Here is a 14,705-nt window from a genome sequence, read left to right as displayed (position 1 = left end):
TTGAAAGAGAGATAAAGCAGCTAAAATCAGGTGTAAAAGTAAAGCAGAGGATGAGCTGAATAAAGGACACTCAAGGCTGGCTTGGAAAGGAATGAAGTCCATGGTGGGGATGCAGAACAAGGAGCAAAGATGAATGTGATGCTGAATCAGCAGAAGACTTGGACTCATTTGATTCCAGCTTTGATATCATTGATTTCAATGAAGAGCTTTGTGATTGTAGCAAAGGGCTGGTAGCTCTGAGAGTCCCACTGATGAGGTGTTTGTGTGGAAATCTCTTAGTGGGAGCAAAGAGAGAAAAAGCCCTGGTCCTGATGCTGTGGGAGGGAAATGATTGAAGTGTGCTGTGAGGAACTGACTGGGAGATTTTCACACATTTTCCAGTCCTCCTTGGAACAACAGGAAGTTCCCAGCATATGGAAACAAAGGTTAAGTGTCCTATGGCACTCAGTGATGATGGTGCTGTGGCCCCACCACCTCCACCTCTTTGTAAAGGAACTAACTGTAATCTGAAGCTTCAAATGGGACTAAGACTTCCTCCACTAGGTGGCAGTGTCTGATGAGAAAGTGTTAGTGGAGCTGGCCTGGAGTCAGAAACAGGAAGATGCAGGATTTGGGCTGAAATGGGGAAAAGTGGTTCGCACTAGTGCCTTAAAGCAAGAAGGTTGTAGGTTGAAGCTTGTTGGCCTTTCTGTGGAGGTTGGATGTTCTCCCACAGTCCAATGAAATGCTGCTTAGGTTCATTGGTGCTTCTAAATTGGCTGTAGGTGTGGATGTGAGAGAGTGCTTCTCTGTCTCTCTCTGTTGGCCCTGTGATGGACTGCTCACCTGTGCAGGTGGACCACGCCTCTTGCCCTATGACAGCTAGGGCACAGGCTGCAGCCCTGTGAGCCTAAGCTGAATAAACAGTTAGCAAAAATGATCCATAGATGGCCTGAAATCCCCCAGTTAGCAGTTTGGTAGATAGCTATGACATGCTAATCCCATCCAGCAGCTGTATTCTACCTGTAAGCTGATCCCTGCTGAGCCAAAGCACTTTTTCATATACAAATTACAACCTTTAATAGAAACCTATTGGTCAGCATCTTATTAGCCTGCTGTTAGCTTCATTCCACAGAAAACTGAGAGAAACTAACAGAGTTGATAAAGAATAAAGAGAAATGTGCTGATTTAAAGCCTTTGAAGTGCTTCAGATGATCTCTGTCCACTTCTGTCCACTCATTCATTCATGTAAGCTTTCTAATGCAGCTTTGATCTTCACAGTCTGCTTCATGAAACTCATTCTAACCCTGAATGTCAGAGTGTTCCTCCTTCTCTTTCCCATCATTCATGCTGGCAGTGGAGGAGATTTGGATGTTGGACTGTGTTTTGGATGATGTGTGTATGTTTGTGTTGGACTGCTGTCTGTAAAGCAAACGCACATTTTGCTTTGGATTTCAGTGTCAGACAGACTTTAAGGTGGAATGAAGAGTTGGAGAGTTTCACAGTGAATTATCCAGTGGAGGATTTTTCTTCTTCTTTGAAGGTTTGAAATGTGAACATTGTTCTGCTGCAGTCAATGGACTAAACCAGAGAAGAAGAAAACAGACTTTACCATGAAGATCCTCAGTGTGGATCAGTATAATATCAGCCTGATGTCTGCAGTTTAGTGTCAGCACAACTTTCACATCATATTCATCTCAGCACAACTAAAACATGCTGACTGACCTCAGAGTTTCAAGTCCACATCCTGGACTCTCCAGGAAACCACACAGATGCTTCACTCCTGAATCCTGCAACTTGTTGTTGATGCTCAGGTGCAGCTCTCTCAGATGGGAGGGGTTGGACTTCAGTGCTGCTGCCAGATAATCACAGCTGATCTCTGACAAACCACAGTCCCCCAATCTGTATAAAGAATGAAAGATGTAAGTTTATTAGACAAAGTGTGAGCTTGAAATCATTCAGTGTTTCATCATCTGTTCAGAGCTGAAGAAGGTTCAGAATGTAGAAGTTTAGAAAATGGAAACTCCAAACAGCTGACAGAGTTCATACGCCTTTGTCAGGGTCAAATTCAAGCAAGACCATGTGAAAATTAAAACACATCATCCTAGATGAACTTAAACACCTTTGTTCCCCTTTTGTTAAGACATAGAAAAGTACACCACACAAAAATACTGCAAAAGGAAACGGTCGCCTTATATACATAGTGTATAAACTCAAAATGCACATTTCACTTCAAATTAAGATTAAGGCGGCGCTGCTGCACTGGGCCCGGTCTGGATGGGCCTGGGCCCCCTTTCCCTGGCGGGTCGCGGAGTATGGGGGTGCCTACTGGGGTCAGCGGGGGAGCTGGCCCCAGGGAGGGGTCACTTGCCCCTCCCTTCCTTCCCTCCCCATCTCCAGCTGCCTCCCTCTTCCCGCTCCACCACAACCACCCACACATGCAGGGCCTTGGAGTAGGGGTATGTCACCAGGGTGCAGAGGAGGCTACCCCCCCCTCTGTCCCCTTCTGGCTGCCTCTGCCTCAATTTTATCCCACAACTTAGACATTCACATTACTCACACTCTCATTGCACATACATATAGGATCTTGGGGGTGGGCACGATACACGGAGTCCAAAGTACCATCAGGGTGTACACCCCACCCCTGGCATCGTTGCCCACCTCTCAATTTTAAATACACGTAGACATTGAGGGCTAGCAGGAGGGACCATGCGCTTACCTGCTGCTCTCTGGCAGGTAGCTCCATGCCCTCCTGGGTTTTAAATGCACCTTAGAACACACATGCATCAACATTACAATGAGCGGGTGGAGGGAGGTTTGGAGTCTTCTCTCACCCCCGTTCTCTGCGACCTGCTGGAGCTGGAGGAGGAGTTGGCCGTCCGACTGCGGTCTGGAGTGTGGAGCCTTCCTGCTGCTGCGGAGTCGGGGCAGTCTGCCTCCCCCCACCGCAGGGAAAAGGGAAACACCACCTGGGTCTGGGTGCAGTTCCCCCCTCCAGGGGCGAGGGCACCTAGACCCGGTTTGTAGAGTACGCTTGGGGAGTGTGATCGTGTGTACAACGTCTCTTTATGTCTGTCTCCACGTTGGTTGAGTGTGGAGTAAGTGCATATGAGAGCATGAGGGTGGGAATGGATGTTTGTGTTTGTGTGTGCCTGTATGTCTGTGTCTATATGTCAGGTTGGGTGTCAGGCGCCACCTCTCTGGGGACATCTCAGGCCCTCCAAGGTTTGGAGGCCTATCTCCCCCTACCACCACTTCCCCTGCCAGTGGCGGACCCCCTCAGACATCGGTGCGTTGGTGGTTCTTTGTGTCCGGGGATGGGCGTCCAGGTACACACCGGCTCACTCCTTGGCGGCCGCTTATCGGGGCCTGGAGCCTGGGGCTCGCTCGGGCCACTTCGGAGGTGGGGTGCCCCCGGCCTCTCGGCCTGGGGCTCGGTCACTCAGGCGCAGCTGGCTGCCGGCGGAGCTCACGGGCGCGTCACTGCAACTCCCCTTGGCTTCTGCTCCGTGGCTGCTGAGTGAGCCCTCATCTGGGACTCTCCTCAGCTCTTTCCGGGACAGTGGCGCAGCTGCCCCTCTGTTGGTCTTCCTTGGTCTCTTGTGTTCTGGGGGCCTCTGGATGTCTGGAGTTTTGATCTCCTCCACACCTGCTTCACGCCCTGGAGGACGGGGCTGTGGCCCCCCCACACCCTCTAGCAGATTATTACATGAAGGAACCTTTTAAAAAAACAAAAAACAAGCGCGTCCATGCTCACAGGTGTACACACGGGTGATCACACCCACAAACTACACCCTTTTTGGCTCCTACCTCAAAGCACACTGTGTTCTGTTGATCTTATGTGCTGCACAATAATGTTTAACATTTAGTATTTACTGTCATATTCCCATATATCATTGTGATGTTGTTTATTCTATTACTCTTGTTCTCTTCTGCTTGCTTTCTTTTTTCTTTCTCAGCAGGTGATCCAGGTGATTGATATATGCATTTTTTTTCTCTGCCCGTTCTGTTGGTTTTTGTCTTTTGCCCTTCTCCCCCGTCCCTCTTCTCAGCTGTTTCTCTTTCCCTCTTTCTTTCTCCCCTTCTTTCCCCCAGTCAAGTCTGTCCCGTATTCAGTAAGTGAAAATAAAATAAACAATAAAAGGTGAATCAAATGGACCATTACGGCAAGGCTGGGATGGTCAGTTTGGTAAAGTAAATCCGTTGGGCATCTTTCTTTGCCTTTAGACAACAATTCTGATGGCAAAAGAGCCAAACGGGACAGGCCAAAAAAAAAAAAAAAAAAAAGATTAAGGCTTTGAACAGATCACATAGTTCAGTTCAACATATAAGACTTTAAGAATGCACAAGCATCTACTTAAAATCTATTTAATTTATCATCCATGATATTATTTTGTACAATTCCAATGTATTTTGTTCATCTCCCTTAAATAAACAGGCAGCCTTAAAGTATGAAATATTCATATACAAACACATATAAATGTGTGTACTGTCTCAGTGGCTGATAGTACCCCACAGGCCTCAGTGTGAGCTTGAAGACATTTATAATGTTTAAGTAGTTTAATGTGCAGGTGCTGACGATAAACACATTTTGAATGAAAGCCGGGGAACTTTGGTAGCACAGAAACAAGTGGCTATTCTTTGTGACTATATGGATCACTCACAATACCATTATTTCACACAAAGGCACCAAATTAATACTCAAAAAAGCTGCAGCAATACACACAAATATAAACAGTACTTGGTGACAACTTTGCTTTTAGCCTTTAACCCTTCTTGACTACTTTTGATGTGGCCTCTATATTTTACCTTTAAAAACAGTTTATCTTGCCAATCTGTTATTTTCTCATTTTGACCAACTGTATCAGCACAATTTATCTAAATTCAGACAAAATTTAAAATACAAGTAGAAAGTGATATTTTGACTGTAAAAACCACACACATGTTTAACGAATCATCTTCATAACTTGAAATGCAAATAGAGATTGTACATTTTTAAAAATACGCACACGTTTTGCAAACAACAAAGTTATATGGTACTATTTACCAAAAAATGCAGCCAAGGCTCAGACGTTTTTCATATAATCATTTCAAACTATTTACAGAACAATCAGGTGTCAAACAATAGTTTGTGTCACTCTAACACATATGAGAACAGCACAGGGATAAACCTGCAGGTCTGACAGCAGGTGTGTCACTCAGCGTTTACACTGCAATCTGCCTTTGTTGGCTTTAAGGCAGCAACTGTGACGATCACTAGTAGAACTGACACACAAAACAAAACAACAGCTACACACTAAATACACAAGACAACAAACTAACTTGAGACCAAACACGGTAAACGTCACAAATCTCTCACGTATCAAAACTCTCTCTCTCTTTCGCTCACTCGCTCTCTCTTGCCGGTCACTCCTAAAACTTCCCCCTTTTGCTAAACAACCAAATGTCATGTTTCCATATCATTTTTGATTGGTCGACATGGTACATTTTCCCACCTATAGGGCTTTGGAGCGTGATGTCACGGGAGATGGGCCATGCCCCCTTCCGCCATGACAGTAGGCCAGCCAAAGGATACCATTTCAGCTATGGATCGTACGTGTTGTGTTGTCGGTTGCAACGTTAGATCACACGATCGTGAAGGCAAGAAGCTGGATAACGGGCTCTCTTTTCATCGTTTTCCATCCTGGAGGCAACGTGAGGGATCCCATGTATCCGATATTACTAAACAAAGACGTCAGGCTTGGATTGCAGCGGTGAGACGAGCGGATATCGAGTTCTCTGCAATCCCCAGCTTTTTGTTGGTTTGCTCACGGCATTTTCTTTCCGGTGAGTTCTAAATTAATTCATATCACTCTTGAAAGGCTTTTAGTGTTATTTTCAACGTGCTGAGGTCATAGATAATGAGATAAAACATGCTAATGTGTGATGCTGCAGAACCACGTCATGTCGACTGAGTAGCTTATGATTTGGCATTATTGCAGGCAAACCAGCATATGAAATGGATGTAACAAATCCAGACTGGGCACCAACACTGCACATGGGGCATGACGACATACCTGTATCAGACTCGGACCGGCACTCAAGGCGTACGCAACGGAAGCGAAAAAGAGCACCCATCGGAGGTAAACAACCCCCCCCCTCTAAAAACATACTAAATTGCTATCACTGTACACTAATCCGCACATAACTTCCAGATGAATCACACACCTGTCATTGGAATATTGGTGTACATTTACCTTATGTCTAATTTTATCTTACAGGCTTTCGTTATGCAGCTGCAGAGTCTGAAGGTGTGCCCCGTGCAGAAGTGATTGATGAAGATCTGACAGAAGACCAACAGCAAAATCACAATGTCATGGAGGCAGTGGACAGCAGTTGTGTTGGACAAGTGGAGGTTGAGGTACCAGCTGCAAATGTGGATATACTGAAGAAATGTAAACCTTTTAAAATGATGACAGATTACAAACTCTCAGCTGTGTCTGTAATCAAACCTCTGTAACTTTGCTTCACTTCAGCAGCATCAGCTCATGTTCACATGTTGATTCATGGTTTGCTTCAGTTTTTGATGGACTGCAGAATATTTTGAAGGTTATCTGCTATAAAAAGCCAGAACAGGAAAATCTGCTTCATGTGTTTCTGTTTGATCCTCAGTGACTTTGACACAAAGGCCTCTGCTGTGATGATCACACCTCTGATCAAGTCTCACAGTGTCAGCTTTGTTTTTATACATATGGATATGTGCTGATAAATGATCAGAATTATAATATTTCCCACTGTCTGCTGTGTGCCGTGACCTTTGACCTGCTAAAGACAGTCAGCTGTGGATTATTCATTGTTGTGTCTGATACTTAGAACTGTGAGGAAGAACACTACACAGTTAATCAGGGTCCCCTCTCTCTGAATCAGGAAAGGTGGGCAGGCCGCGTGTGGGCCGCGGGCCATACGTTGAGTCTCACTGTTTGAAATGTGAACATTGTTCTGCTGCAGTCAATGGACTAAACCAGAGAAGAAGAAAACAGACTTTACCATGAAGATCCTCAGTGTGGATCAGTATAATATCAGCCTGATGTCTGCAGTTTAGTGTCAGCACAACTTTCACATCATATTCATCTCAGCACAACTAAAACATGCTGACTGACCCCAGAGTTTCAAGTCCACATCCTGGACTCTCCAGGAAACCACACAGATGCTTCACTCCTGAATCCTTCAGGTTGTTTCCCCACAGGTTCAGCTCTCTCAGATGGGAGGGGTTGGACTTCAGCGCTGCTGCCAGATAATCACAGCTGATCTCTGACAAACCACAGCCCCACAATCTGTATAAAGAATGAAAGATGTAAGTTTATTAGACAAAGTGTGAGCTTGAAATCATTCAGTGTTTCATCATCTGTTCAGAGCTGAAGAAGGTTCAGAATGTAGAAGTTTAGAAAATGGAAACTCCAAACAGCTGAAGCCAACAGGAAGCAGCTTCAAACAAACACAACAAGAGAAAAAAAACTCTGAATGTTTCACATTAAAGTCGTACATTTATCATAAAAACAGGACAAAGACTTGAAAAAGTCGTGTTTTTCCTTCCAGGAACCACAAGGCTTCACTTTTAAAGGTGAAGTGTGAAAGAAATGGACATATTTGAAGTCCAACACCTTTTTCCAGTCACATTATTAAAGCAGACAAACTACAAGCTCATTTTCATTCCAACAAGTCATCTTCTGACCTGGACTAACAACACTGGTCTCTATGTGCAGCTGGCTGTGAGACCAGTGCTCAGGGAGCGTCTACAAAGTGCAACACTGAAAGAACATCACACACTAGCTTTGTCCCAAAACGTCGGCTGCATCCTTCGGAGGACCCGGTATCTACGTGGGCCGGGTCCTTCAAAGACCGAAAAGGCTGGAAGTGCGAGGCTGTGAAATGGGACGGTCTAGCCTTCAGATTTGCGTCACCGCTGTGTCGGTGGAGTTTAATAAACTCGGCCGTCTGCTCCTTGCTATCTAAAATATAACAGGACACTGGCGTAAATTCTCGACCGTCTCACACTTCTGTTTAATCAGTTTCCTGTTTAACGTTTATTCAGCTGTGTGAAAATCCCGGAGGAACTTTGATCTCAGCCAAACCGATTTACTCCGGAACAAATAAAACACAGAAAAAAGGCAAACAATTACATTTTTAAGTTATCCGAGTGACTTATATATCGTGTTTCACCTGAGTAGCGAAAGAGCGGGGTCTGAAAACGATGAAGCCGGGCGTCCGCTGCTCTCGCCGGCTGGAGTGACCATTGAACCCCCCGGCTTGCTAGCGAGCGGGTGGGTAACAGACGTCTCCGAAAACGTCGGCACACTTTTGCAAATATGCGATGTCTTGATAAACCAAGCAGATATTTGAAGTTTACACAGCTACTTTCTCGCCTGAAAATATGTTAAAAGTTTATTTTGTGACCCAGAAAGATTAATAAGAGTAATTTGAAAACTTAGTAGCAGCCGCCATTGTTGGCAGCTGAAATTTGGCTGGGCCGCGCTATGAATTCTGGGATATGGTGGGCCACGAAGGACACACCCGACGAATCCTTCAAATTCGGGGAAATGAAGGACACATTTGTCGGGCACATTTGAAGGAGTCGACAAATACGGACAGCCTTCATCGCCTGGCTGTGACGTAATCGGCCTTCAAATGCAGCCTCTGGAGGATGCAGCCGACGTTTTGGGACACAGCTACTAATTTGCTTCCATCATCCAACCTGAAGAGGAAACAGAGACGGCTCCCCTTCAAAGTAAAAGCTGCTCCTTTTGGACACAGTATCAAAGAAAGTCTACAGTATAACATAGAAAAGACAGAACAAAGTTTTGGTTGTTTTTAAATTGTGCAGAAATGAAACTACACTAAGCTCAATTATGTGACAGACATTTCATCCCATGTCAGTTTGGCCTCATCCTGGGCCGGATTATCCAGCACACACTCTGACCACAGGTCCATGTTGAGCAGGATGAGCTTCTGGCTAATCTGGAGGCTGTAGCAGCAGCTCACAGTCACAGTGGGTTTCCACTCATGAAAAAGCTCTGGCTGCTTCATTTCTCATCTCATATCAGAGACTTTAAAGCTTCACTGAAGCTGTACTGTGATGCTTCCATATCCCAGTGAGGCCTCCATAATGATTTCAGCTGTTCTGTACACACACTGTGTGCCCTGTATGGCTCAAAGTCTCTGCAGCTTGTTTTTATCTGCTATCATCAGATCTTCATCATCCTCATTCACATCCCTCACACACTCTACAGCCTCATCAGCACTGACTTCATCTTCACTGACTGATGGAGCACAACATGAACCTGTGGAGGCTGAAACACTGTCCTGTCAAACATCTCCCCATCACCACTCCACTTCTGTCAGCCTTTAAATGAACCCTGCTCAAGTCTGTCACTTCTGTTTGGAGCCAAAAGAGGTTAAAGATTACGCCACTACATTCTTGTCTAGAAAATATTAAAGTGTATTTGGTGACACACAAAAAAGGGTAAAAGTATAGTTTGGGTCCACACATGTCCAAACCCTGGTGTGTAGGCCTACTTAGTATTGAGAAAAGCCCACTAAAAGAACGCCCACCAGACCAAAGCAATGGTGTTGACTTGATCAGCATTAACCCCGCCTCCTGACTTTGATGGGTGAAGCTGACAAATAAAATGTATTTATGAACAGCGATGCAGGGCCAGGAGTAGCAACGTGAATTAAATAAATACATCATTAAATAATTCATTAAATGTGTCAGTAAAATAATTAAAATAGAAAACAAACCAACAAAATATGTAATTAACTAATTTGAATTGTACATAAATACTTAATGAATTATTTTAAATGAAATTAACCGATAATTCATTGTGATTTTGTTTTGTGTTTTGATGAGCTAATAATCAGCTCTCTTTTTCTCATTGTTGTTCTAAGCCGCTTATCCAAAGGTAAGGCACTACCTGTTGAATTATTTCCAAAGTGTGCCAAATTGGACATTACAAATTAAAGTCTACTCACTGAAATTACTGGGGAATGTCTGCTTTGATTTTGATGAGAATCTCATGACAGTACTGAGGATTTAATGCAGTTGGACTGCTAAAAATGATTGAATGCGGTTGGACCGCTAAAGGATTTAATACGGTTGGACCGTGGAAAGCAGTTGGACTGCTGAGTGATTTTAGTATATTAGGGAATTTGGTTATTGTTTGGGGTGGAGCCCGTATTGGTTATAAGGTTGGACCTGCTTCAGTCTTACACTTTTTTGGCTGTTTTACTGTTGTTCCAAAGTATTATAAATTATTCAAGAACGTCAGTTGGACTGATAGGAAGCGCAGTGCTCAGAGGTAACGCTTGCCAATGCCAAGGACGCTTAGGCATTGTCCTCGAAGAGGGATAGTCAGTTGGTCACTGTGGAGCTTGGGGCACTCCAGAATAACTAGGAGTTAGAGTCTCCTTACCGTTTGGAACGGTAGTCTGCGCTTTTTTGGCCAGCAGAAGTTGGACTTCGGGCGTGTAACTTTAACTTAAAACTTCGGGGTAAGCCTTGGCTGTGAAATGCCAAAAATAGAGCTTCAGGCAAAGTTTGGGTTGGTTGACGCTTTTAAATTGAGTTAGGGATTTTAGAGATGAGGCCAGAAACTGTTGGACAGATACTGGTTAATTGATCACAAAAAAGTTGGACTTTATCGGTTGGACCGTTAACTTAAATTTGTCGAAATTGTTTAGGCGCTAAAGCTGCCAGATGTGACAGTGGTTGTAAATATAAGACGTCTTTGTAATATAAAATAAGAGATCTCTGTGTGAAAGGAGTCTGAGGCAGTGCTGGAGCTATTTTTAGACTGTGTGTGTGTGAGTGTGAAAATGCAAATTAGTCAGCAGTGAACTGTTTAAACCACAGTTGGTTTTACAAATACTGCTGCAAACATTGTTGAGTGTGTGTTTAAGACGCCATTTATGTTCATTAGAGGGCTATAAATAAAGTTTTGAGTTGCCGTAGTGGATGTATAGTAATTGACTGAGTTTTGATATATAAATATAGTGAGTGCACTGTATATATTTAAGACTAACATATTACTTTTAGGAGTAACCTCTCATCAGCAATAAATGCTGGTGTGTTTTATTTTTTCTATTCTATGTGTGTGCTGTGAGAATTAATAGAGGTTTCAATTGTTTTCTTTGACTTGCTCTTTCTGATTATGAAAGGCATGTCTGAAATACTCTTAGGAAAGCATGTTGTGAGTATATTCCTCAACTCTTGTCACAGTTTAAGTGTGTGAATGCTGTGAGTAGCAGGTTTTGAGTGATTGGGTGTGATTTGTACAAAATAATAAATAATAATAACACTATGAAAGTTGATAGTAGAGTGAGTGCAGAAGTGGAAGTGTGAGAGAAAAGGCGGTGTGTGTGTGAGACGATCTGACAAACGCAAAGAATTTAGTATATTTAGAAGTGTGTGCGTGAAATAAGGGTGAATTGTTTTAGATCAAGACTTAGTAAAACAAGAGTTTTATTAGCCTGTAAAAAAAACAAAACAGGAGAGATAGAAACAGAAAATATGGTTCTGAGCAGCTGCAAGGTTGACAGGAAATGGTGTGTGTGACAGGAACTTTGCATGCCCATAAAAGGAACTGACTGTGACAAGTGAGCACACAGAGAGAGAAACATACGAGGTAAACTCCAGGCAGATGAAGCAAATGGAGGTTTTAAGAAAAGAAATGAAAAGGATATTAATTGTATGCTTTAGTGTGTCAATACAGGTGGACTTCTTTCAACCTAGAATCTTGAGTACAAAACCATTGATTAACAGAATTGGGAGGAAAACAGGCCAGATTTTGGCTTAAAATTTTACAGCTTGACCTCCCACTTGTCCCGATCCTGAGAAGAAGCTCATAGGACAGTTAATCTCCTGATGAAGACCGACAGAACATCGTGGACTTCAAGAATTAACAGCAGGCAAAAGACAGTGCAACTGAAACTACACTGACGATACCAGCAGCAGCATGGAAGAAAAGCACGTGATGGAAAATGCACGGTGAACTGCAGGCTGGTAAGAACAGTGCGACATAACTGTTTAAAGACACTGAATGGGATATTTTGCCAGGCTGGGATTTAATCTAAAAGGAAAATACTGAAAAGAGCAACGGAGAAGAAACAGAGAAGAAACAGACTGTGTTTGCTGGGGATCACAAGACAACAAAGGACACTAAGAGAAGGGCACAGGGGCCAGTGGGAAGGTGAAGCCCAGACGAGTTCGACTGCGAGAATAGAGGGTACAATTGGGTTGAAATTGAAGCCGGAACTCAGGATGGTTTAGGGATATCCACGTCACAAACAAAGAGGTAAACAAAAAGAAGGTAAAATAAAGAGAGAAAATAACTGACAATTACATTAATGAATAGAAGACACACATACAGATATTACATAGATTTATTTTTAGGATAAAGGGGAGAGCTTATACATAGAAATGACTTTTTATACATATTGCATTTTGTGCCTTTAAGGGAGTTGTGGCTCAATTCGTCTCTTGTGGGTCACGAGCCTTTGGCTAGTGCTATGATTAGCCAATCTACTGTGAGGATGATATGAGTTATTGAAGGATTGCACACGCTTACAGACATATAGAGTCCATAAACACACATGACAGTATTGATTCCAGGCAAAAGGCCTCAAATTAATTTAGCGTTTAACTGAACTTGAGCTGGCCCTGTAACAAGTGACAGAAAAGAGGAACTGAATAGGAGTTTCTTGCTTTAGAGAAGGACCAAAGGAAGGAAAGCATATATTTTGGTTAAGTCTGATAAACTAGAATGAGAAGGTATTGTTACATCAAAGGAGCAAGATGAAATAAAAAGGCTGTACCAAAAACAGGCTATAACATAGGAAATGTGAGTTTTAAAATGAAGTTAGTGTTAACACACAGGAGTTGTTTCAAGGCAGCGTTTAGCTGTGATAAAATGTATGCAGGAGTAATTGCTTATATGTTTAAACTTAATTGATTAAAGTGGTTGTTTTTTTTTTGGATCTTTTAGTAGAATAGGCGCTTATAATGATTTTCTTGTGAAAGGAGATTCTAGGTCAGAGTGGAGGCCTTGCAGCAGCGAGAGTTCTGTGTACAGGATGTTGATGATTAGATAAGGCAAGCGACAGGAAACGCATGCAGGGACGTGAAAGCAGCGTTTTAAGAGTTTTAAAATGATGAGTAACGTTGAAGAATATATATAAATACAAGTCAATAAGTCAAGAAGATAATTAGGATCAGGCTTTTGATTAAAGAGTCCCAAAGATGATAAGTTAGGGAGGTGCAGGAAAAGGTGTTTGGTTTGCTTTACACAAGATCTCGGCGACCACAGGGGGGGTGAGGATCCTGGAGGCCCGAGGCATGATGGACCACAAGAGAGGGACGCAGAAAAAACCTAATCTTACGCATGGAGTGTTCTCGAGGGGGAGCTGGTGTTTATTACTGGACCACTTAGATGACATGAGGTTGTCTGATTTGCTGAGCCAGAGGACGGCTAGAGAGGGTCAGAGCGGGAGTGGTGACCCCGATGTCCATGATGCCATGGATGGACATGGAAGCAGCTGAGTGGGCCGAGGAGTGACCCAACACAATGTATTGTGACCTCTGGTGTTCCAGAGGTCGAGAGAGGGAGTATTGAGATTGGAGAGATATTTTGCTGCTATTGTTAAAGGCTCATGTTCTCACTTAGATCATCGATTTCTACTTACATTTCTTTCTGGGAAAAATGGGGATTACTTTGGAAACAGGAAGCATTTTCCCCAATAAGCAGCCCTGGATTTGTAAATCACTCCAACATGTTCTCAGGCAGAAGAAGCTGTCTTGTTATGAGGGAGAGAAGAAAAAGATTGAGGCACAGAAACTTGTTGAAAGAGAGATAAAGCAGCTAAAATCAGGTGTAAAAGTAAAGCAGAGGATGAGCTGAATAAAGGACACTCAAGGCTGGCTTGGAAAGGAATGAAGTCCATGGTGGGGATGCAGAACAAGGAGCAAAGATGAATGTGATGCTGAATCAGCAGAAGACTTGGACTCATTTGATTCCAGCTTTGATATCATTGATTTCAATGAAGAGCTTTGTGATTGTAGCAAAGGGCTGGTAGCTCTGAGAGTCCCACTGATGAGGTGTTTGTGTGGAAATCTCTTAGTGGGACCAAAGAGTGAAAAAGCCCTGGTCCTGATGCTGTGGGAGGGAAATGATTGAAGTGTGCTGTGAGGAACTGACTGGGAGATTTTCACACATTTTCCAGTCCTCCTTGGAACAACAGGAAGTTCCCAGCATATGGAAACAAAGGTTAAGTGTCCTATGGCACTCAGTGATGATGGTGCTGTGGCCCCACCACCTCCACCTCTTTGTAAAGGAACTAACTGTAATCTGAAGCTTCAAATGGAACTAAGACTTCCTCCACTAGGTGGCAGTGTCTGATGAGAAAGTGTTAGTGGAGCTGGCCTGGAGTCAGAAACAGGAAGATGCAGGATTTGGGCTGAAATGGGGAAAAGTGGTTCGCACTAGTGCCTTAAAGCAAGAAGGTTGTAGGTTGAAGCTTGTTGGCCTTTCTGTGGAGGTTGGATGTTCTCCCACAGTCCAATGAAATGCTGCTTAGGTTCATTGGTGCTTCTAAATTGGCTGTAGGTGTGGATGTGAGAGAGTGCTTCTCTGTCTCTCTCTGTTGGCCCTGTGATGGACTGCTCACCTGTGCAGGTGGACCACGCCTCTTGCCCT

General features: G+C 43.5%; 1 protein-coding gene across 1 annotated transcript; it reads right to left on the bottom strand.

Annotated features, from left to right (window-relative positions):
- Positions 1-1,685: 1,685 nt before the first annotated feature.
- On the bottom strand, positions 1,686-13,522 carry LOC146716513 (ribonuclease inhibitor-like). The gene is made up of 3 exons (XM_085441491.1): positions 13,467-13,522; positions 7,119-7,292; positions 1,686-1,881 (listed from the first exon to the last, which is right to left on the bottom strand). The coding sequence occupies exons 1-3, from the start codon at positions 13,520-13,522 to the stop codon at positions 1,686-1,688; spliced, it is 426 nt and encodes a 141-aa protein (XP_085297617.1).
- Positions 13,523-14,705: the final 1,183 nt, after the last annotated feature.

Source organism: Copadichromis virginalis, linkage group LG3 (assembly GCF_057382275.1).
Source record: "Copadichromis virginalis isolate Kocher_CV1m ecotype Utaka linkage group LG3, C_Virginalis_male_GT1.1, whole genome shotgun sequence".
In the NCBI taxonomy this organism is placed as follows: Eukaryota; Metazoa; Chordata; class Actinopteri; order Cichliformes; family Cichlidae; genus Copadichromis; species Copadichromis virginalis.
This window is presented reverse-complemented; position numbering and strand designations above follow the sequence as displayed.

Bases quoted from the DNA above. Each gene is read 5' to 3' on its own strand.
- LOC146716513 (XM_085441491.1), bottom strand. From the start codon at position 13,522: ATGGACATCGGGGTCACCACTCCCGCTCTGACCCTCTCTAGCCGTCCT. The intron at 7,293-13,466 runs GCAAATCAGACA...TTCTTTATACAG, and splicing joins TCTAGCCGTCCTCTGGCTCA to ATTGTGGGGCTGTGGTTTGT. The intron at 1,882-7,118 runs GTCAGTCAGCAT...TTCTTTATACAG, and splicing joins TGTGGACTTGAAACTCTGGG to ATTGGGGGACTGTGGTTTGT.